The following is a 24,532-nucleotide window of genomic DNA, read 5'->3' on the forward strand; positions in this document are numbered from 1 at the left end:
GGACTCTCACATGACAGCCAAGTAGCACGGGACACAAATCCAGATGAGCATCTTTGGTTAGTGAATGTCATCTCCCTCCCTCCTCCCCTTCCCATTCCTGACACTTATCAAATCCCTCCTGGGTGCTTGTAACAACCTGTAAGGCACAGGGAAGTGATCCGAAGAGCTGGGTGCCATAGAAGTGGTGGGAGCTGGAGAAATGGCTTATTTTGACAAGAGCACTTAGGCAGCAGGTGGGAGAGGGATTGTGGAGGAGGGAGAGGCAGCCAGATTTCCACGCTCTGATGATGACATCCCTGAGGAACAGCGCAGCTCTTCTGAGGCGTATCCTTCCACAGATGCAGAAGATGGCAAAGGCACAGAGTGACTCAGAATGTCGGTGTCTGGCACCGTTACCCAGGGGCTGCTGATTCACATCTGACACGAGGACACTCATTCGTGCCCAGCCAGACGAGCTCTGATGCTCCCGCTGGGACTGACCGAATTCCAAGTCATCCATCAGATGTCTTCCCATTTGTGCTCCATTTAAAAACAAGTCCTAGCTGTCTCCATCCAGCTCGGTAGACCAGAGTCCCCGAGATTCTGCTGTGTTCATGATGATGGTTTCTAGTACCATCAGTCTGTAGGCAGTAGGTTGAACTCAGAAACTGGAAATTGAAGTTCCCCTCTGGAACTGTGTCTGCTCATGCAGTCCCAGGAGCTTCCATGGGCAGAAGAGAATAGAGGAGAGATGGTGTGGAGTAGGGAACGAGAGAGTAAGTTTGGATTTGGCAGACCTGGATTCAAGTTCTGGCTCTGTCTTTTCTTAGCTCTGTGACATTGGGCAAGCTGCTTATCATCTCTGAGACTTCTCTTCCAGTTTCTGTAAAATACAGTTTCTGCAACTGAGAGTAAGGATAAAGAAGTATTTATGTGATGCAAAGGAACTATGGAAAAAAATGTTAGCTGGTGCTCCCTCTGTAGCAATTCCTCACTCCACGCACAAGGCATACCCAGATGTGCTAAGAGGGGTCTAAACTAGAGTGCACGCTTTTCGTTATGCCCTGCCCCGTTCACCTGTTACACCATATGATAATCATGCCCGCACATTTACAGCTTCAACTGGATTTAAGAACTGTGTCTTATTCCCACCTCTGGATTCCTAGTGCTCAGTGGAGCAGACAAATCAATAAGGGAGTGAACCGACTGCGGTATAAGAGATTTCTTAAAGTTTCATTTCTGATTCTGGCACGTGAAGAGGGTCTGTGGCATCAGCCTGTGTTCGAGGGACTTCAATCAGAAAATTAGCATGATTATTTCTCCGTGGGAAAGGATAAATAAAGCAATGCTATGTTTTGGTTTAAGATATGTAATTTATCAAAGACAACTCCAGATTCAGCACCTAGGCAGAGGAATGGTTGATTTCTGGCACTAAACTAGATCTCCCCAGATACTGGCAGCAGGATTTACAGTAATTATATTTTGCTCCTTTTCCTAGGTCTTTGGAGGAAATCAGCCACCAGGAGCTAAGATTCTGTATTTGGTATCTCAGCACTGCTGGAGATGTTGAAAGAGGAGAGAGAACAGACAGAAAAAGACTGAGGCTGAGCCCCAGTCAAAGGGTGGGGTTGGAAACTTTCGGGTTGCTTGGTGGTATTTTGAGACCTCAGTTGACTTTAATGACTTCCTTTGTAAGAATAAGATAAGCAGACAAGACTGGGGCCCCAGTAGCATCAAGAGTTGATTCTCAAGTTGATTCTCCAAGATCATACCTGTCACAACCACATTGCATGGAGGGAACATGTGGATGTTGAGTGTGGACCTTGCCCTTAGACAGGGGTAGGTTAGAAGTATGACTGGGTGGGTGTCACAGCTTCTGTGTTGTCTCCTTCTTCAAAGGGTCTCTTTCCCTGTTTTGTTTTGTTTTTTCTTTCTTTCCCTGTTTTTAAGAGCCTAGTGTTAAGACGATTCCTACACCAGGCTGTCAGGGAACGACCATGAACCACATAAATATATCCATTAAACCCAAACTAAATGCATCTTCAACTCAATTTCTTCTCAGGTGGATCTTCAAAATGCAACTTGTTCCTCCTACATGAAGTATGATGGAGGGGAGGCTGGAATGCAAAGAAACAAGACTCAACCAATAGCAATTCTAATATCTTGCTCTTGAAAATTTTACAAAACTGTATGGCCATGTTTTTCTCCAGGTCCCTGGAAGGGGCCTTTGCACGTGAAGGGTCCCAGTGTTTACCTTCCATCAGCTTTATAGTGAATTAGTTTCTGGGATATTTTATTTATTGATTTTTATTTATTATTTATTTTTTATTAAGAATTTTATTTATTTATTGAGAGAGAGCAGGGGGAGGGGCAGACGAAGAGGGAGAGTGAGAATCTCAAGCAGCTCCACACTGAGTGCAGAGCCCTACTCTGAGGCTGGATCTCAGAACCCTGAGATTATGAGATTATAAGATTATGACCTGAGCCAAAATCAAGAGTCTAACGCTCAACTGTCTGAGCCACCCAGGTGCCCCTGGGATTGTTAAAATTGCAACCTCTCAAAAAAAAAAAAATTGCAACCTGCTCCCTTCCCCCAGAGCACCTCATTCCTCTTACCCCCTTTCCATAGCACCACTTTTTTCCATAGCACCACTACCCTCTAGGTGCTGTAACATTTACTCCTTTATTATATCTACTCCTGTTAGAATGTAAGCCTCACGAGGGCAGGGATCTTGTTTTGTTCACTGATGCTTCTCAAGTGCCTAGAAAAGGGCCAGGTGCTTAGTGGATGCTTCAAAGAAATTTGTGAATAAATGAATGGAATGAATGGTCTAGCTAATCTAGGATCAAGACTGCAGTAATCCAGGATTTGCCAATTGTGAAATCTGTGTTCTATTTCAGACTCTGACCCTTAACCTTGGCCAGGAGCTTTGGACTTTCTGGGCCTGTTTTCTCGGGTATAAAATGAGGTGGTGACTTATTCACTCAAGTAATGTTTATTGCGACACAACTCTGGTCAAGAGGATGCAAAGATGCTCTCTTGCATCCAAACCCTGTGACTTGTTGCAGGGCCTGGAGCTGCGGGGTTCAAATCTCCCTCCTCTCCCAAGCCCCGCCCACCCGCTCGCTCGGCTCCTCCCCGATTCGGCGCCGCCGGCGGCCCGGGCAGAGGCCCCGCCCCCTCTCGCCGCAGTCGTCCAATGGCCGCGATACACGGCGGGGTGAGAGCCGCGGAGCTTTAGGTGCCCTCTTGGCGCCTGACCAGAGTCCTGAGGAATTCGTTTCCTCTTGAACAGTCACTTCCCCGAGTTGCCCCTGCGATATGCGCGGTGACGCTCTCCCCCAGGTTCGCTCGGAAGGGTCGGCCGAGACTCCCGAGTCCCGTCGCTGCCCGTCCTAGGAGCCCTGGGTCTTCACTGGACGAGCCTCTCGCCCCGCGGCATTCTGGGAGTGGTAGTTTCCTTCCGCTCAGTTCCTTCCAGGTCGACCGGCGTGGCCGAGCCCGCGGAGGACTACCATTCCCAGACGCCCGCGCGAGGTGCCGGCCACGTGACCAGCAAGGACACGGGGCTGAAAGCCGGGGGCCGGGCCGGGGCTCCGCGGCTGCCGGTGACACCCGGGAGGCGACGGGCCGCCTGGGCCCCTGGAGAGCCCGCCATGGTGCGCGCGGGCGCCGTGGGGACGCACCTGCCGGCGTCCGGCTTGGACATCTTCGGGGACCTGAGGAAGATGAACAAGCGGCAGGTGAGGGAGGCCCGCGCGCTCCGGGGCGGGGGGTGGGGGGGCGCGACCCCGGCGTGCCCGCGGGGAGTCGGGGCTCCCGCAAGGACCGCGCCTGGACACCGGCGCCCGCAGGCTCCCCGCCGCGCTGTCCGAGGCCCGGGCCTCAAATGCACGCACGCCCACCTGTGGGCAGGTGTGTGCGCTGGCTGGAGCGCGGGAGGGGCGGGGACCGGGATCCAGGCCCCGACGTCAGGTGTGCTGGAGCGAGCGAGGCCGGGCGGGGGGGGAGCCCTCGGCCGTGAGTGGCCGCTGTCCGTGCACGCGAGGCTGCGGGCGGCCCCGCAGGAGGCAGGCGAGCTCCCGGGGCTCCCGAGGCCTGCCCCCCCGCCGATGCGCGGCCGGAGCGCCGGCGAGCAGAACGGACTCCGTGCCCTGGACGGTGTAGACGGATTCGGTGTTCCAGAGGGGACCCCTTGGGTTCTGGCTTCGGGCTGCACCTTGACCCTAGGAAGCGGCGAGCGCGCAGGTGTGCGCACCTGGGGTTGATTTCTTGCGCTTCTGTGACCTCAGAGGGAGACTCCGCCCCGCGCTGCCCTCGGTGGGCTCCTTGGCCAGCCTCGCGGACTTTCTTCGGTGCAAGGGAGGAGCGAGTAGGGACTGGAAAGGAAGGCCTCTCAGCCAGGAAAAATGCGGTTGCTTAAGCTTCTAGAAAGAGAATTTAGGGGGCCTGGAGGGCACAGTAGATCCTAATGGGTCCTAATACTTTTCTTTTATTGATGCAAAGAGTAAATCACGCTAAGAAGAATGGAAGCATCCTATTAGTGATTTTGATTGTCTTTGAAAATGCTGTAGGGGCTCCGGATGGCTCAGTGGGTTGAGTGTCGGCTCAGGGTGGAGCCCCCAGATGGAGCCCCGCACAGGGATCCCCGCTGGACGTGGAGCCTGCCTGAGATTCTTGCTCTCCCTCTTCCTCTGCTTCTCCCTCCAAAACAAAGAAAAGCACTTAAAAAGGAAGTGGTATCGATTCTCATGATTTTGACTCATACCGACATGGTTGCCACGACACCGTGGGGTGGGATGATGCCCATGGCATAGCGCTACTTATTCCTGTAGACATCGGGGTTTGGTTGGGTTCGGTTTTCCAAATGGGATTTCATCTTCGTGCTGTCGTGTGGGAGAGTCTGGTGACTTGGATTTCAAGCCTCCACGTCTAAGCTGTGGTTTAGGATCTGGTGGTTTCCAGGTACGCGTAGCGGATGAGAAACTCTCAGGAGCTTCTGTGATTAAGAGGAGTTGTGGCAGTGATTATTACCAGCTCGAAGAACCGACAGCAAATTCCCTGAGCACTGATACTGCTCCCAAGAAAATCCTCCAGAAAATAGAGCTTTTATTTAAAACCCTAGGCTTAATTGGCCGGGTTTTTTAAATGTCTCTAAAATGGGTACTGATTATTGGTGGTTGTAATTGCAGACTATCAGGGAAGGCCTTCTGGTGAATATATCAATTCCTAAACTAGTTTGGAAGATCTGTGTATTCCCACTCTCAGTGATAAGGCCTTCAGTAGCTGTTGCATTGTCTATGTTTTGCTAGTTTTCTAATTAAAATGCAGAAGCTCGATTCTGCTGCCTCCTTTTTTTTTTTCTTCTAAGCGTTGTCCTGTTGTCTCTTTTTCTTTTTCCCTCCAAAATAGCATCCTCTGACACCCTGTCAGGCATGCATGCTCCACCAATCTTGGAAGTGGGACCTCCTTTCTCTGCTGTCCCGGCTTGCTATGAAGTAAAGCACGAGAGCACACGCAAAACAAGGACTCTTTGTTTCTGCAGCGAGGAAGAGAGGAAGGAAGAAATGCAGCTACTGGCGTTTCTGCTGCTTTGTCAGCCAGAATATCTGGTCTGAAATGTTTGCTTGAAACTCTCAGAAATTGGCTGTTTCAGCTTTGGTTGACAAAGACCCGAGTGTGGGTTTCCTTCTGAACTTTGCTGGGGCTGTGAATGGTGGAGTGTAGAAAGTTGGTAGGTGAAGATGAACAAACAAAAGGCACCAGTGAAATGTGGCAGTGTATTTTTTTTTTTTTTACACTCCAGTCAGTTTGTCTATAATAGTTCAACCAAAATTGTGTTTCTAGATTCTAGGTGTTTAATACTAGACTTGGATTAGTAGGTTCTGTAAAGGTAGGGTGTTGCAGTTGATCTGCGGTTTTGCAGTTAGCTCGACTGTTAGGTTTTTGTATAATAGGTCATTTCTTTAGCAAATAGATGTCTTGCTCAGAGGAACTTTTTTTTTTTTTTTTTTTTTTTTTTTTTTAGGAATTGATCTTACTTCCCCTTGATGAATTTTTCAAGCATAGAAAGTCATGCTGGAAACAATATTGTCCGTACTAGGTCTTTGTTGCATAAATGGCAAGGTTTTATACTCTGTTTTTATCAGGGTGGAGTCCGATGGTTTGAAAACCTGTCTAAAAATGACACTTTCTGTTTAAAAATGTGGTTTGGAAAAAAAAATCAAAAAAAATAAAATGTGGTTTGGGGCTTTCCCAGTCAGATCTGTAATTCATGATGAAGCAACATTTGCTTATCAAGGCCTTCAAGTCGGGCAGAGCAGCTGGAGAAGTTTTCGGAAGTGAGCTACAGTGAACAACTTCTGCTTTATGCTGATGCGCCTTGCAAAGCGGATTTTAATTTGGAAGCAACAGTTTAACGTGTTACAGTCCAGCACTTTTAACAGTGATCTGCTTGGCATTCCAGTTTCCTTCTTTGCTCTTCCGGGGATTTAGGGATTTAGTGATAGTTTCATAATTTGCTGTTGACACAGCAAAGAGTTTTTGTTTTTTTTTTAAATGGTGTATAACTTAATTTTGAATTATGTTTAACTTTTTCTTCTCAATTACTACATCAGAATATTTTCACGGTTGTTTTAATTCATTTTTACGTCTGTATTTTCAGTTGTTTCCTCCAAAACTACCTGGAATTGGAATTACATAATTTCACAGACATGTAGTAGGAGCAATCTGAGCTCTGCTTTTCCTACCTTACTGCCACGTCAGACCATGTGTTCCAGTTTTGTCACCCTCTTCAAAGTAATTATCTTAATGGCCATATAACATTCTGTCAAATTCCTTTAAACATTTACTTTCCCCAGACTTTGGAATTATTCCATGCTCATGACAGAAATTTTAAAGAGTAGGGAATAGTTTATAGAAGATTCGGTTATTCGTATTTCCACCCTCCCGAGATGGCCTCTGTTCGCCTTTGAGGGCAATTCCTTGTGTTTGTTTTACAGACTGTTCTGCAGTTTGCAGAGATTCTGCTGCAGCCTACACTTTTGTTTTAAATAGTGCAGTGATTTGCCATTATTTTACTCAATCATTTCTCTGTTGTTGCTCCCTTATTTCCTTTTCTCCATTACTAGAAATAGGACCGTGAGGCATATCTTTGGGCCCTAATTCCCTATCTGCCTTTATTGTAGACTGAATTGCTAAAGTAGGATTACTGGGCAGAAAGTAACCTTGTGATACTAGTGCCAGATTGCTCTCAGAATGACTGTGTCCACTTGCCTTCTCACCACAATGTACCCTGGACCAGCGCTGAGTATTAGCATTAAAAAAAAAAATACCCCAAACTTGAAATTTGCTAGTCATAAAAAAGGAGAGGGGAGAGAGGGAGGCAGGATTTGGTTTGAACACTCTGTTTATTCACTGCTTGTATTTCTTCTTTGGAAAATTAATAGTTTTAAGCTTTTACCTCTTTTGTTGTCGTTGTTGGGATTTTAGTGTTTTTCTTACTATTAGTTTATTTGTGCTCACCATGTATTAAAGATGTTTATTTTCTCACGATTTATTCAACAAATTGAGAACTTACTTTTTGTCAGACTTGTGTTGGACATTGGAGGTACAGCTGTGAACAAGGCCAAAATGGCCTTTGCCTTTGTGGAACTTACAGTCTAAGGTAAAAGATACATTAAAAATGATACGTATAATTATGATAGTGATGGGTGGTATAAAGAAGTACAGGGTGCTGTGAGAATGTGTAACAAGAGGCCGTGGGCTGCTCTACAGCAGAAAGTAGCAAACTCCAGCCCTCCATCTGTGTTTGTTAGAGACAGAGGGGGCTGGTGGAGTGGGGTTAAGTGGAGGAGCAGAAGGGAGGGAGAGTCTTAAGCAAGTTCCATGCCCAGCTTTGAACCCAATGTGGGACTCATTCTCGTCGGAGATCGTGACCTGAGCCGAAATCAAGAGTCAGGTGCTTAACTGAGCAAGCCACTCTGGTGCCCCCCACCATCTATTTTCGTAAAGTTTTAGTGAAACAGCCATATTCATTCTTTTCTATATTATCTTTAGTTGCTTTCTCGCTGCACTAGCAATGTTGAGTGATTTCAACGGAGACTATATGTGGCTTGTAAAATACGTATTATCTGGCCCTTTACAGAAGAAGTTTGCTGACGCTTAGTCTAGTGGGTCAGGGAGGGATTCCCTGGGGAACTCATGTTAAAAGCAGGATTTAAGATGAGTGTTAGTATGCTAAGGAGTCTAGGGAGAGAGGCTCAGGGCAGAGGAACGAGCCAAGCGCAGCTCCTGGAGGGGATAGGAGCACATGCTCTCTGAAGCATTGACAGATACGAGTGGACCTGGAGTGCAGTGAGCTTCACCTGCTGAAGCTAGGGAGTAGGGGGTGGACCAGACAGAGCCTTAGAGACCATATTCACCCTCGGAGTAGTGGGATGCAACTGAGGGGATGCAGTCGAAGGGCAGTGGAAGCAGGGCATAGAGATGATCAGGTGGCTAGAGGTGCATTTGCAAACGAGTGTAAGAGTGTAACGTGGAGAATGCGTTGGAAGAGATGTATACGGACATCAGGAGACTGGTTAGCAGGCTCTTGCAGTTGCCCAATGGGTTCTGTTGGTGACTTGGGTGAGAATGGTGCCAGTGGGGAGAGAATAGGACAGATTGCAGAAATGTTTAGAAGGTACAATGTATAGAATGAATGGGAGGAGTGGGTAGGACAAGAGCCCTGGCATTAGGTGAGCACATATGGCGAAGAACAGGTGTACCTGGACAGGTAGAGGGGAATCATTGAATTAGAGATGTGGGGGTTGGGCAGTTTCAATTCCAGGTATGTTTGAGAGTGGTTGGTTCGGGTGGAGGGAGAAGGACTTTGGAGAGGAGGATATCTAGGAATTAAGACACCAGAGCGCTGGACAGGATGTCCACGTGGCTCTTCGGATCACCTAGAACAGAGGTTGTGAGGAGGAAGGTTGAGGCAGGTACTAGAGTGAAGAGCTCTCCTGGAAGACACTAAGGGAGGAGGCCAGGGACCTTACATTCCAAGTAGTAGTAGGCACAGTGACTTTCATCCCTAAAGCCCCTTGGAAAATGGTAGACATCTGGCCCGACAATCCAGCGAAGCCTGACAGGGTGGGCAGGTGTTGCTCTCTCCCCATGTAGTCACCAGGGGTTGGGTGTGTCAGCAGGACAAGCTCTGCGAATCTTAACTCTGGTGTGAGGTGGGGTGAGGTCAGCTGAGAACTAGATACTATTTTGTGTGGCTTTCTGCCTATGTTTCGTTTCGTTTCTTTTCTTTTCTTTTCTTTTCTTTTCTTTTCTTTCTTTTCTTTCTTTTCTTTCAAGATTTTACTTATTTATTCATGAGAGACACAGGGAGAGAGAGGCAGAGAGAGAAGCAGGCTCCATGCAGGGAACCTGACGTGGGACTCGATCCCTGGTCTCCAGGATCAGGCCCTGAGCTGAAGGTGGCGGTAAACTGCTGAGCCACCTGGGCTGCCCTTTGCCTATGTTCTTAATCAGACTTTGTTTACTTTTTAAAGACATTTATTGAAAACTTAAACATCCAGGTGTTTACAGTTTTTGTTCACTCTGAACTGTAATTTCATTTTTTTTTTTTTTTAATTTATGATAGTCACACACAGAGAGAGAGAGGCAGAGAGAGAAGCAGGCTCCATGCACCGGGAGCCCGACGTGGGATTCGATTCCCGGTCTCCAGGATCGCGTCCTGGGCCAAAGGCAGGCGCCAAACTGCTGCGCCACCCAGGGATCCCTGAACTGTAATTTCAGATGTACAACAGCCTCATTGCTAAGAACTATAGGGCTCGGAAGCCTCATTTGGGGCCTCTTTGGCCAGGGGGCTAAGGAGCAGTTCTAAACCATACTGCCCACCCCAGGCTCTCAGGTCAGATGTGTGCTCCCTACACTGGAGCGGGAGGTCCTCAGGGTAGAACTTGAATAACAGGGCTCTTCAGGGTTGAGGGTTCTGGGAAATCCCAGAGAGGTAAGTACAGTCTCTTCGGGTAGGTCCCATGGATTGCTCTGGGGTTTTTCTCTCATTGCTTACTGAAAGAGAGACAGTATATGGAAGGCGCATTCCATCGGCAAAAGTTGAAATACTACCTGAGTTTGTAGTGTGTGAATTAGTTTAATGTCCTAAAATCACAACTTTACTTTTTTTCTTTTTTTAGACAAGCTTATCTCCAGCTTAGGGTTAGTGAATATTCTTCTACTGGTTTTCACTTTGGGTCTGGCCTTTTTCGTTCCAGCTCTATTACCAGGTTTTAAACTTTGCCATGATCGTGTCTTCTGCGCTTATGATCTGGAAAGGCTTGATCGTCCTCACCGGCAGCGAGAGCCCAATCGTGGTGGTGCTCAGGTAGGTCCCCAGGCTGTCACGCTGCTGCTCCAACACAGAGGAGCAGTGTTGGCCTCATTGAAAGCCTGCGTAACAACCAAGACTCAGTATTTTCATTGGATAGAGCATTAGAATTGTCTTTGTTGATACCATTTTTTCTTTCTTTCTGGCCTTTGTTGAAAAATCTTATCTTTTTCAACACACATTTTAGAGCTTTTATCACGTTGATGCTAATGCTCCAGGGCAATATATTTGCTTTTGTATTTTAATGCTTTAATCCACCTAAAATAACAGTCCTATGTGATTACTTGTGTACAAGTTGATCTTTAAACATAAGTAATTTAAAACTGTTACTTGGGGGCAGCCCAGGTGACTCAGTGGTTTAGCTCTGCCTTCAGCCCAGGGCGTGATCCTGGAGTCCCGGAATCGAGTCCCTCCTTGGGCTCCCAGCATGGAGCCTGCTTCTCCCTCTGCCTATGTCTCTGCCTCTCTCTCTATGTTCTCATGAATAAATAAATTAAAAAAAAAAGATTTTATTTATCCATTCATGAGAGAGAGAGAGAGAGAGAGAGAGAGAGAGAGAGGCACAGGCAGAGGGAGAAGCAGGCTCCATGCAGGGAGACTGACGTGGGACTTGATCCCGGGACTCCAGGATCAGGCCCTGGGCTGAAGGCAGTGCTAAACCACTGAGCCATGTGGGCTGCCCAATGAAATCTTTTAAAAAACAAAACAAAACAAAAACAAAAACTGTTACTTGGTTTTCTTTGTACCAGACACAGGAGAGTGTTTCTCCCTTATGCTTAGCAGAGTGTGCTGTAGTTTTTCAAGCTGCTTCTGCAACACTGCTGTTGGTGGCTATTCTCTTCTTGAGGCTATTATTATTATAAAGCACAGGCTGTTAATTTTTGAAAAGTTAATACTTTAATTGACTTCACATAGCCGTCAAGTCATACAAGGCAGGAAATGTAATCAATTTGAAAATCAAGCACCATGTCTGGGAGCCCTTTGGTGCCTCAAGCTGATCTCTGTCCAGTATGTCCTAGACCAGCCTTATGGTGGGTGGGAATGGACCCCATGTGTTTTATGGGGGGGGAGCGTTAGGCTTTAGCAGTGACTGTGGCCAAGGCCAGCATGCAGGGTCGGTGGCTCACAAACCAGCACCCTTTCCCTCCACTGGGCCCTGCTATCACATCATGGGGCTTCAGCCTTGGCCTGACTTCACCAGGTTGCCCTTGTGTGGCTGGCCAAGGGGCCTATTCTAGAGGGACACTGCTTTCATAAATTTAGGAGCCTTAGGATAGCATATGGGTTTCTTATTCACTGCTGTTCACACTGCTTTAGGAATGCCCTGGGGTCCAGTGGCTAGGTTAGGAGGGAGAAGGGGATCAAGTGTGTGGATTCTAGACACCTCAGCCTTGTTTCAGTTATAACAGCTCCATTTTTATGTATTATATATGGATATGCATTCTGATAGATTTCATTCGAAGGAAGGATTTTAAGGCTTCTTTTTTTGTTTCATTAGAAATTTGAAAATTTCTGGGGTACCTGAGTGGCTCAGTTGGTTAAGCATCTGCCTTCAGCTCAGGTCATGATCTCAGGGTCTTGGGATGGAGCCCTGCACTGGGCTCCCTGCTCAGCGGGGAATTTGCTTCTTCCTCCCCCTCTGTCCCTCACACTGCTTGTGCTCTCTCTTTCTCTCAAATAAATAAATAAATAAATAAATAAATAAATAAATAAAATCTTAAAAAAAAAAAGATTAAGACCTATAATTTAGGTGGGCCCTCTCACTAACAGATAAAGAACCTGAGGCCCACGAAGGCCAAGCCACTTACATGTCTTACAGTTACTTTTGGCAGAGCCAAAACTAGACCCCAGACATTCTGATTTTCCTTAAATCACACCAACACACTTGTACACAGAATCGTTGTAACATTCCAGTCTGTAGGACTTCTTCTTTTTTTTTTTTTTCAAAGATCCTTTATAGTTCTAAAGCAGTTTGGCTTGTCAGCATAAACTGTTGACATCATGAGAGATGCGTGGCCTTGGGGAACACTGACCTTTGGGGAACCCCTGGCCCATGAGGAAAGCAAGTGTGAGTTGATAGTAGTGAAAAATTTAAAGAAGTGCTCTCCTCATGGGACACAATAGTGACCCTTTTTTGAAAAAAAATTATTTATTCATGAGAGACACAGACAAAGAGACAGAGACATAGGCAGAGGGAGAAGCAGGCTCCCTTTGGGGAGCCCGATGTAGGACTCAATCCCAGGACCCTGGGATCAAGACCTGAGCCAAAGGCAGACGCTCAACCACTGAGCCTCCCAGGCGCCCCACACTAGTGACTCAATGATAAACTACTCTTCTGCCTCTGAGACTTGCCCAGGAGGTTTTTCTGGCCATAGTTCTTAATTGTTTGCTCTTCCTTTCCCTCGTAGTCATTTATATTTCTAGCCTTCTCTATGTTTCTTATTCAGATTTTCTAATTTTGAATGCTAGATCTATTATAATACCCAGTGTCACTGGTTTCACTTTTAATAAACACATCAGCAGGTACTTAGCAACCGGCCAGTGATTCTCCTTGCTGGTCTGCATGTGCCGATGAGTTTACGGTGTTCCCAGCCAAGAGGGACACGAAGGCCAAATTCTTGAGCTGCTCCCGTGAGAAACCCACATTTTCCTTTGAAGCACTGCATTTCACCAGTCTGGTTCTTCCTCCCCACATCCTGCCCTCAACGAACTCGCCCGTTTTTTGATCGTATGGCCCCTATATTGCAGTCTTCTTTGGTCTTATTTGTTTTGTCATGCATTAAGACAAAGCATGAGCATATGGAAAATGCATTCTGATTTGATAATTTCAACTTCTACTAGATTACAATTTACTTTGAATCCACTGAAGGTTTTTGGCTTGGGTTTATTAAACCAGTACCACGTAGGATTATTTATTGACCTCCAAATCAGAAGCAGTCAACAATTGTTAAAATTGGGCTTTCTGTAAAATATGGTTTAAAGGATGATGCTGCGGTAGTCCAAAGACTTGGAGTCAAATTTTGTCCTAATCCTCAGCTTGGTTTTCGGATAGATCACTCTCTAAAGCATTCATTTGTTTGCTTTTCTTCTTTAAGTGGGAATGCCCACATCCTAGGTGCTGGTTACGAGCCATGAAACACAAGAATTGTCTTAGAGTATCAACCAGCTTTCAGAGTCTGCATTTCTGAATGAAGACAGTAATGTATTTGTAGATGTAGGACCTTTTTTTGAGGCTAAAAATTGGCAGCTTTTACTTTAAAGAGTTCACATTATACTTAGTTCTCGTTCTACCTAATAGAAGGTATAGAAGGGCCTGCTACTATCCTTTTCATACTTAATCTAAAAAGAAATCATTTCCTTTCTCACTTAATGTCATCATCATGAGCAGTCAGAAGGGAACCACTGTTGCTTATCTGATAGCTCCCTGACCTACCTGACGATTGATGGCAGTTGAGATTTTCACTGATATGTTTATTATTCTTCATGAGTTGTAAAGTTCCCCTGTGAACCCAGGCTAATTGGATGTGATTTTGTGTTTCTTCCCAGTGGCAGTATGGAGCCTGCCTTTCACAGGGGCGACCTTTTGTTCCTGACAAACTTCCGGGAAGACCCTATTAGAGCTGGCGAAATTGTGGTCTTTAAAGTCGAAGGACGAGACATTCCAATAGTTCACAGAGTGATCAAAGTTCATGAAAAGTAAGGTGGCTTTACTTCTTTTTATAAATTTTGGTAGCCAGTTTTATTGATTCATTCATTCCATTAGCACTGATTATTATCCAACCTTTTTTTTTTTTTCTCAAGTTTTTATTTAAATTCCGTCTAGTTACCATACAGCATAATATTAGTTTCAGGTGTGGAATGTAGTGATTCAATTTCAGTAGCCACCCACCTATCCCCCACCAGAGATGGTCTTCCTTTCCTTTAAATGCCAGTGGTAGCTTCTGAAGACACTTCTTGGGAACTAGAACCAATTACTTCTGTCTCAAATGTATTAAGTTCACAGTCACACGGTTAATGAAAATGGTACATGCTCTACACTCGGTTATTCATTTACCTCTCACAGCTTTTTACGTGCTTGACTTATGGAATTAAACTGAGATGTGTGTATATTTGTATTTTTAAAATAGGGCAGCCCCGGTGGCTCAGCGGTTTAGTGCCACCTTCAGCCCAGGGCACGATCCTGGAGACCCGGGATCGAGTCCTACGTCGGGCTTCCTGCATGGAGCCTGCTTCTCCCTCTGCCTGTGTCTCTGCCTCTCTCTTTCACTGTATCTCTCATGAATAAATAAAATCTTTAAAAAATAAAAATAAAATAACAAAGCACTTCTCATTTCTCACCATGTGTGTGCATGTGTGTACTGTATCTATTTGTACCTTTCCAGTATCAGGTTCCCATTCCAGTCCCTACTTTCAGGTGTTCCTCAAAGAAGTGGATACTTACAATCGTCACATTTTTTTTTTTGGTGTAAACATTGGAATGACCCTGTTTCAGTTTCTGTCCAGCTTGTGGTACTGCACCATGGGATGTGATGTCCACTTGTTGACTTACTGATAAAGAAATAGGCATAATCATAATGTGACAGCTGACTTAAAAATTCTACAGATGAGAAATTATTCAAAGTTGAAGAAATAGTGATTTTCTGTAATTTGCATGAGTTGCAGGAGTGACTGGTTGGGGTTTTAGCTTCTTGGTTTCCTTTATAACCGCAGCTGCAAATCAGCCTACTCCTATTGGCGTGCTTTCAAATCTTTGTGGGCTTTTAATATTTTATCTAATTACAATAGTGCATTTTTTTCATTTGTCTTATTGAAAGAAGACCCTCTTTATAGCTCCATAATGCTATAATGTTGTGTTTCTAGTGTCAAGGCTATGCAAGCACCGGCTTAGAATGTTTAAAATTAATCCCATGTGTCTCTTTAACACTGGTTTTATGCCATTTGTGATTCCTGTTTCTTTGCAAACCAGATTTTATACCACTTTGCTCAGTGCTGAAGGAAATAATGCATTAACATTCTACATTTGGCAAGGAAAAGTAAGTTTGAGGAGGGGAAAGGGCCCATCTGCATTTAAATTAGCTTGTGCTCAAATCTGTGTGATCTGGGACCAAGTTCATGTCTAGAGTGAAGGAGAGTATAATCCGTGTTCACAAGTTGGTCTTTGAGGACTAAGAGAGAGAAAACAGTTGCTGGAAGCTAATCATTGCCTTGCTGGTGCCCTCACTCTTTGCCATGCTTTTTGGTTGTCAGGGTAACTTGAGCATTTTAGAATTTGAGTCTGCAAAATCACCAGTGGGTTAGACTAGTGTGTTAGTTTGGATGGTTATCTACCAAGAAAGATCAAGTCCTTGTTGAATGCTCGTCTAAATGCACGTATCTGACGTGACATGCTGGGTAAACTAATTGTTTTCTAATGATGCTGTGCAGAAAATCATTTTTTAAAGGACATTATTTTGCTTTCTAGAGATAATGGAGACATCAAATTTCTGACTAAAGGAGACAATAATGAAGTTGACGACAGAGGCTTGTACAAAGAAGGCCAGAACTGGCTTGAGAAGAAGGATGTGGTGGGAAGAGCCAGAGGGTGAGCATTAACTCTGAAGTTATATAAAAGAGTCAGGAACCAGAAAAATAGAAACAAAGAAACTAGGGGCACCTGGGTGGCTCAGTTGGTTAGGAGTCCGGCTCTTTGTTTCAGCTCTGGTCATGACCTCAGGGTCACGAGATTTAGCCCTGTGTGGGTCCCTGTGTGGGGTCCTGTGCTGAGTGTGGAGCCTGCTTGGGGTTCTCTCTCTGCCCTTTCCTCCCTCTTTGTCTCTCTCAATCTCTCTCTTCCTCCCTCAAAAAAGAAAGAAAGAAACTCAATGTATAAGATAATAGAGTCATTGATTACAAATTTCATGTGTCAGGAGAGTTGTAAATAGTCCCATTTGTACTGTGTACTACATTTACTGTGTAAATACCACTCTTCTGAGACCTAAAATCTAAAACTGAATGCAAGTATATTATTATCTATATCATTGGCTTAATTCTATATTTGAAAGAAATCATTACCTAGAGATTAGTCATTGTGGTTTTAAATAGCAATTGCAAGAAATCCTTCTAGAGATAACCACTGTTTAAAACTTAAGTGAATATTCAAGACATTCCCTGTGCCTATACAGATGTGCGTGCATATATAACTTTACATAGTAGAGTTTTACTTTATTTTTTCACCCAGTAAGAAGTTGGAAATCAATTCCTGTGTCAAATGTACATCCATTTATTTTTAAACAGTTATGTACTGTTGCACTGAGAACCTTAAAATTATAACTTAGCCAGTCCTCTTTTGGTGTTATTTCCTGTTTTTTTTTACCACCAGATACAGTTATGTGATAAATCTTTTTTTTTTTTTTTTTAAGATTTTAGAGGAGGAGACACAGGCAGAGGGAGAAACAGGCTCGATCCCAGGACCCAGGGATCATCACCTGAGCCAAAGGTGTGTGCTCAACCATTGAGCCACCCAGCTGTCCCTGTGATAAATCTTTTAATATTCATCTTTGCATAATTGTTCCAGCAATGAGTTCTGCTTCTGATTGACACAGCAGAGCGTATATCCTCTTATTAAAAAAACAAAAAGGGCAATTCTTCCCCTTTCTTGGTGACCCTTTCTTATGTTTAACCCTTGTTAGAAGTGTCTTTTTTTATCTTCTCTAAATCCCACGAGCTAGGGAGCCTGGTTACCACTTTCTAAGACTTAACTTCATCAATCAGATTGTGGTTTTGACACTTTGCTCCTTTTCTCCATCTGCTCACCTTCAGACTCTACACTATCGCATCTCCACTTGGTTATCTGTGGGGAAATGAGAGAGACTTCCAGCTGGTCTATTTTTAGACGTCCTGGGGACAGGCTTTGTATAAAGGAGAGGTTGGAGCTGCTGATTTACATAGGACTGGAGGGTACGGGGTGCCCTACCCGGTTTCCCGTTAGTGAGGTGACACTTGGGTCCACTGATTGCACCTTGACGTGAATTTTGTCAGCAGAATCATTGGCTCGCTTAGCCCCCAATGTCTACGATCATAATCATGTGCAGGTATAAATGTGGGATTCACATCTGTGTTCACTGCCCCAAATGTGTGTTTGTTACATCTGAAAAGCCCTGTGAAATGTAAATGATGATGGTTCTTCCAGTTACAAACTAATTCTCCATGTACTTTGAAAGCTCTAACAGCCGTCTTTATAGAGGCTGTCTGGATGGGACTTCTCCACTAAAAGAATTAAAAACTAGCTTGATGACAGTTGTCAATTCCATTTGTACAACTGGCTCAACTAATTATTTTAATTCTGTTATGGTGAATATAGCGAGGGAAGATGAGCAGCATCACTAGTTGAAATCATGTGCCTGCTTAAAAATCATCCTGCTGTTAGTTGTGATGCTTTTGATTAATAAAGCCTTTTGAGACAGGGGTGAATGTCAGCTGTATAGCCCCAATCATTGCTACTCCCAAGGAAGATTTGTGTCACCAGGCTGATAGAGAGTATTTTTAAATGTTATTATCATCATACTATAAACAATTTTTATATTTCTGGCTTTTCATCCCAATTTAGGTTTTTACCATATGTTGGTATGGTTACCATAATAATGAACGACTATCCAAAATTCAAGGTAGGAATATATGTGTATGTCTGAATTAAAAATATGTGTGTGTGTGTGTGTATACATATGTATGTGTGTGTATATATATATATATATATATATATATATATATATTTTGGAGCTTTTGCACATGCAATTGTAAAGATGCAGTCTGTTTAAAATGTTTTGCGGGTTTGTTTTTCTGGAGAATATTTGTATTTAACCACAAATTAACATAACTAAATTATCGACAACTAAGTTAGTTATATAAAAGAGCTACTTCCATCTTTTGTGTTCATAATGTATTCTAAAATGGCACCTCTTTATTACTTTTTATCATGGAAACCTTTACACATCAAAAAAAAAAGTAGTACAATAAACCCAGTAATGAGTATCTCTGAACCTTAATAAAAATGGTATTTATATTTTTGAAAAACCACTTGAAAAACAATAGAAAACCTACGCAAGAAGGAGCAATGAATTAGCTGTGTTTGTTGGGTGCTTGATCCTTAGTCATTATATCTGGGGGGCATCGAATAGCTAGTTTGGAGAACCAGGCAGGCATGGGGGAAGAGGGCATCTTTTGATTCTGTCCTCAGTCTAGTACTGAGCAGACTTCATCTGAATACATTTATAGACCAGACTTATTTGTAGAGCTCACAGTAATTTCCCACTGTGTTTTCTTTACAGTATGCTCTTTTGGCTGTAATGGGTGCATATGTGTTACTAAAACGTGAATCCTAAAAAAAGAAGAAGTTCCTGGGACCAGATTGAAATGAATTCTGTTGAAAAAGAAGAAACCTAATATATTTGAAATGTTCCACTTTCTGTATAAAAGGAGACAATGTGGAGACATTTTTGTCTTGTCCAAATAAATGATTCATCAGGAAAGATTGTTTTCTTTTGTGGGCTCCATTCGAACCTGCGCAATCTGTGTGCCGCTCATGGTTGTCATTCCAAACCAAGCACAGGGGTCTGGGCCACTTCCAGAATCAGGCAGGTCACTTCTGGACCTGCCAGTGGGGAAGATGCATGGTCCCCCACAATGTAGTTGTAATGTCTGAATTTCAAAAATAAAATTCTTTGCATAGCATAGTAGCATTTCTGGGAGGAAATGAACAGGCCCTTAAAAGGAAATGATTTCTTATTTATTACAGTATAATCTGATAAGTTAATAAAGCCTAAAACCCTTTTAAAAGGAAAGATGTAGGGACACCTGGGTAGCTCAGCATTTTGAGTGTCTGCCTTCGGCTCAGGGCATGATCCTGGGGTCCTAGGATCGAATGCTGTGTCAGGCTCCCTACAGAGAGCCTGCTTCTCCCTCTGCCTGTGTCTCTGCCTCTCTCTCTGTGTCTCTTATGAAGAAATAAAATCTTTAAAAATAAAAAAATAAAAGGGAAGATGTAATCTGCTTTGTGTTAGTGGTGGGATCTACCTTGAGATGGTTGAATAAATTATTTGAAAAGTGCTTCATAAATTAGGAAAATAGTGTGCATCGTCCTTTGAAAACTTACAAAAAGCATGGAAGAGTGAAAGGGGCTTTCTTTAGTTTTTCAGAGACCCCCACTGTGTGTGTGACACACGTAGGATGTATAGTCCTGCACAGAAAGTAGTTCTCATGAAACTATTGAACGTGCTTCTATGCCGGCCACTGCCTTAGGTGCTGAGGCTGTGAAGCCCTAGCGTGGATGGAGTTTGCAGTGTCGGGGAGGTACACACTGTTTTCAGGAGTGACAGTTGCTCTGAAGTAAGATTAGACAGGGTAAGCTGATAAGAGGGCAAAAGAGAATTACTGCTTTTCACATAGAGGCCAGGGAAGACCTCTCAGAGGACGCTGAGCAGAGTTAAGAAATAAGGCAGGTAAATCGTGGGGGAGAGCATTAAAGGCAAGTGCGGGGGGTGAAAGGGGGGGCTAGTTCCCAGAGAAGGGAATGATGTTCTCAAGCTTTAGTGAGCATGCAGAATACCTGGCTATGGACAGATTCTGACTCAGGAGGGCTGGGTTGGGGCCGGAGCCTCTGCGTTCCCAACTACCTCCTGGGAATGGCCATGCTGCTGGGTGGAGCCTGGATCACGCTGTGTAGCAGCGTTAGAGGAGTAGAAAGGAGGCCGATGATGTTTTCAAATGCACTCTTCAGTTTATAGAAATGTTCTCTTTTCACCTAACAATGTGATGTTGACATCCTTTTGGTGAGAACGTATGAATCTCCATTATTCTTTGCAGTCTGTCCAAATCTGGTGGAAGAGCTTAGGATCCCTAAAAGCCACTTACCCACCTCTCGGCCTTGAGCAAGCTCAGTTCTCTCACATCAGATGGAGGATGACACCTGCACGTACCTCCCTGGCCGTCCCCAGGAACAGGTAGCGAACTCTCTGAGTGCTCTTAGCGTGGGTACTTGACGTGTGTGCTGTACGTGCTCAGTCACCGTTACCCATTGTTAGGGAAGTTTCCCTTTTCAGTGTGAATCTGTGCCTTGCCGCACACCTGCACAGCTCCTGGTCTGGGAGGGAGCAGCAGGCGTGATCCACGGGTGGGGGGCAGCTTGCCCTGTAAACCTTTGTCTCTGTCAAAATAGGTTGTGGCTGCAACAATGGCCCTCCTCCGGTCGAAATCAAAGGGAAAGGGAAAAAAAAAATCTAGAGGACACTTTTTAAAAACATTATTCTCTTGTGCCCTTTAATAAACTCCTTTCTTAAGAAAAAGAAGCTTTTTATTCCCTTCACTAAAAATGGAATATAAAAATGTTGGGTCAAAGCTTTATTATTTTATCATTTTCCTGGGGTCCTGTGGTTGGTTAATAGAAACTTTAAAGAAGTCTTAATGGGGCTGAGCTTAATTCTTTCTGCGTGCCTGCCATCCTGAAATAAACCTCGCGCGGCTCAGCCATCTGATGGTGGCTACTTAGCAAGCTCAGGCTCTTTGGGCCTGTTCGAAGCTGTTGGTGCTTATGTGGTGGAAGTGATGTGAGTTGATGCTAGATGGAAGCTCCTTCTTCTGGGGGTCTCGGCTGCAGCCTCACTGTCGGGAACGCATCCACAAGCACCGGGCCCGCATCCAAGTAGATGCGTGGGCCCGGCAACATCCCAACAGCTTATGCTGGCGTCTTTAGGAAGCACCTCTTGCTGGGAGCTTTTGGGTGCTCCGTGACACACATTTCTGAGGAGTTGGGCAACTGTTTTTCCACTTAACCACAACTTAGAAGCCTCAACATTGGAAAGCGGCTGGTGGACGCTGGCCAAACGAGAAGACGACGCATAACGAGCAAGGACGTCAGGGTGCCCCCCGGTGTAGAGGCAGACAGCCCATGTTTCAGCTCACCGAGGCCTCACAGTGTTCCAAGAGGACTTACAAAGTTAAGTGGTGTTTGCTCTACTGTGTTTAAATCAATACAAGTTTCCATCAAAAACGGGGAAGTTTCCAGTATGGGAATAAGCTTCAGTTTTTTTTAAGTTAGCAGTAGAATCACTGGCTTCCCAGCACATGGGCCCTAGTCGGGCTCTTTCTCCTTTGACAGTGAGTGTCTTACACACACTCACACATGTGCTCACACTGCAGCAACCAGCTCGTCGGGCTTCAAACTGCTCTATGGATGTGTCGGGCCCGCCAGTGTCCCCAGCAAGGCATTGCTGTGACGTGGGGGAAGCCTGACCGTTTTAAGTGAGCCAGGTATGAGGATCTCCAGATGAGGGGGAGCAAGCTGGGCACCCACACTCTAAAAACCCCTCTAGGAGACAGGTCCGCCCTTGGGGCTGAGAACCACTGAGAAACATCTGCACAAGTTAGTTGGGAGAAAATGCGATGAGGGTGCTTGATCGTTCACATCTCCCTTCATGAAGACATCTTCAGATGGCAGGATAGGAAAAGCCCAGAAGCACAGCATATCCATGGGCTGCCTTCCCACCACCATTTTCCAGTGATGCTAACGGCCCCATCAGGGGTCCTCGGTTTCCACTCCAGCACCTCTTCTTAGGAAGCAGCCTCTGGCCCTGGGGCAGTGGACAGTCAGGCGAGTCTGACCTCGAAACTCTAGGCAGAGATCCAGCCACCGCACTCTTTGGGGTCAGCAAGTTCCCTCGGTTTCCAGTAAGAGGTGTGGGTTGGGGTGAGGCGGGGCACAGTGACGGGAGGGATTTGCAGTTCACACGGAGGTTGAAGCCCTGCTGCCACTTATGAGATCTGTAGTCTGAAACTAACTCAGCCTCAGTTTCTTTATTTCCAGAACTAATGCCAAGGTGGGGCCAGAGTTTATTAGATGCTCATTTTGATCAAATAGAACTTTACCCTTTCTTTCTCAAGATCACTGGAGTTTAAATACTGAGAATTGACCGATTGATTGTCTCTCAATCATCTTGAACCTTCTTTGCTGTCATCTTTGGGCATGGATTCTCTATTTTCACTGAATTTCCCATTTGCATCCCTACGTTGTTGCAAACGTATCCTACGACAGGGACATCATCCCTCGGGGGCTCAGCTTTTAGCCACATGAAGCTTCAGGATGATATGAGGGGAGCAGAAAGCCCCTGTATGCTTGATCTTGCCTCTGCGCCCATTCCATGTGGTTCTGCACCAGTGTGGGCCTGAGACGCTTCCTCCCATGCTCTCTGGGGCGCAGCTTTGCTTGGGGTTCCTCTGGGCTTCCCTCCGTCATCACCCAGGGCCACCCACCATAAGCCTCTTGTCAGGTTCCGTGCTTTTCCAACAGTGTTTAGCTTTCACCAAATGGCAGGAATTTCTTTGAATGCACTTTATTTTTTAGAGCAGTTCTAGGTTCACAGCAAAATTGAGTGGAAAGTACAGAGCGTTCCCATATATTCCCCGTTCACCCAAACACAACCTCCCCGCCATCCACATCTGCAGCACAGTAGTAGTTAGTGTAATTTTTTTAGGATGGGTGAACCTGTTAAGACGTCATAACCACCTGAAGTCACGGTCCATCCACATCAGGGTCTGCTCTTGGCCGTGTACATTCCACGAGCTTTGACAAATGTGTGATGGCAGGTACCCATCGCTATGATGTCACACAGAATAGTTTACTGCCACGAATCCCCTGCGCTCTGCATCTTCATCTTTCCCTCCTCCAACCCCTGGCAACCACTAACCTTTTTATTGCTTCCATAATTTTGCCATTTCCAGGATGTCATGTGGTTGGACTCACACAGTACACGTGGCCTTTCCGGATTGGTTTCTTTCACTTAATTATTTGCTTTTAAGTGTCCTCCATATCGTTTTATGTCTGTTTTTGTTCTTATCACAGAATAATATTATTTCATTGTATGGATGTGCCACATGGTGTATTTATCCCTTTACCTACCAAAGGATAGCTTGGTTGCCTCCAAGTTGTGGCAATGAGTCAAGTTGTTATAAACATCCACATAGAGGTTTTGTGTGGATGTAAGTTGTCAGGTCTGGGTAAATACCAAGGAGCATGACTGCTGGATCTTACAATAAGAGTATGTGGAGGGCAGCCTGGGGGGCTCAGCAGTTTAGTGCTGCCTTCAGCCCAGGACGTGATCCTGGAGACCCGGGATCGAGTCCCGCGTCGGGCTCCCTGCATGGAGCCTGCTTCTCCCTCTGCCTGTGTCTCTGCCTCTCTCTCATGAATAAATAAATAAAAATCCTTAAAAAAAAAAAAGTATGTTGAATTTTGTAAGAAACTGCTGAACTGTCTTGCAAAGTAGCTGTAGAGTTTTGCATTCTCACCAGCAATGTATGAACGTTCCCGTTGTTCACATCCTCACTAAGATTTCATATTGTCAGTGTTCCAGATTTGGGCCATTCTAATGAGTGTGTAGTCGTATCTCATTGTTGCTTTGCTTTGCATTCCCCTGATGACATATGACATGGGACCCCTTTCCTATGCTTATTTCCCATCTGTCTATCTTCTCTAGTGAGGAGTCTGTAAAGGTTTTGGTCCATTTTTAAATCAGTTTGGGTTTTTCCTTGTTGAATTTTAAGAGATCTCTGTATCTTTTGGGTAACAGTCCTTTATCACATGTGCCTTTTGCAAACATTTTCGCCCAGTCTGTGGCTTGTCTTCTCTTGACATTGTCTTTTGCTGAGCAGAAGTTTTTTTATTTTAATGCACTCCAGCTTGTCAAGTATGTGTTTCATAGATGATGGCTTTGGTGTTGTATCTAAAAAAGACATTGCCATACCCCAAATCAGCTAGATTTTTCTCCTGTTATCCTCTAGGTATCTAACAGTTCTATATTTTACATTTAGGTCTATGAGCCATTTTGATTAATTTTTATAGAGGAAGTGAGGGCTGTGTCTAGATTCATCTGTTTCCATGTGGACGTCTAGTCATTCCAGCACCATTTGTTTTGAAAAGACTTCATTTGCTCCATCGTATTGTTTTTGCTCATTTGTCAAGGATCAATTGACTGTATTTAGATGGTCTATTTCTGGGCTCTCTACCCTGTTCCATTGATCCATTTGTCCATTCTTTCACTAATGCCACACTGTCCTAATTACTTTAGTTTTATCATAAGTCTTGAAGTCAGACAGTGTCCATTCTCCAACTTTGTTCATCTTCAATACCAAGTGGGCATTCTGGG

General features: G+C 44.8%; 1 protein-coding gene across 2 annotated transcripts; it reads left to right on the forward strand.

Annotated features, from left to right (window-relative positions):
* The first annotated feature begins 3,517 nt into the window (after positions 1 to 3,517).
* LOC129495384 (signal peptidase complex catalytic subunit SEC11C) lies at positions 3,518 to 18,865 on the forward strand. 2 transcript variants are annotated; one of them, XM_055302830.1, is made up of 6 exons: positions 3,523 to 3,723; positions 10,249 to 10,358; positions 13,908 to 14,057; positions 15,823 to 15,942; positions 17,947 to 18,004; positions 18,665 to 18,865. In XM_055302830.1, exons 1-6 carry the CDS (start codon positions 3,637 to 3,639, stop codon positions 18,716 to 18,718), a joined length of 579 nt encoding a protein of 192 aa, XP_055158805.1. In that variant the 5' UTR covers positions 3,523 to 3,636; the 3' UTR covers positions 18,719 to 18,865. The 2 variants fall into 2 exon arrangements, with proteins under 2 accessions (XP_055158806.1, XP_055158805.1); XM_055302831.1 differs by lacking the exon at positions 13,908 to 14,057 and having other exon boundaries at positions 3,518 to 3,723.
* Positions 18,866 to 24,532: the final 5,667 nt, after the last annotated feature.

Source organism: Nyctereutes procyonoides, unplaced genomic scaffold, assembly GCF_905146905.1.
Source record: "Nyctereutes procyonoides isolate TBG_1078 unplaced genomic scaffold, NYPRO_anot_genome, whole genome shotgun sequence".
NCBI lineage: Eukaryota > Metazoa > Chordata > Mammalia > Carnivora > Canidae > Nyctereutes > Nyctereutes procyonoides.

What these genes read in the sequence shown, in the direction of transcription:
- LOC129495384 (XM_055302830.1), top strand. Translation starts at nt 3,637, where the DNA reads ATGGTGCGCGCGGGCGCCGTGGGGACGCACCTGCCGGCGTCCGGCTTG. An exon ending in GTGATCAAAGTTCATGAAAA is followed by an intron (nt 14,058 to 15,822) that starts GTAAGGTGGCTT and finishes TTTGCTTTCTAG; the next exon opens with AGATAATGGAGACATCAAAT. An exon ending in ACGACTATCCAAAATTCAAG is followed by an intron (nt 18,005 to 18,664) that starts GTAGGAATATAT and finishes TTTTCTTTACAG; the next exon opens with TATGCTCTTTTGGCTGTAAT.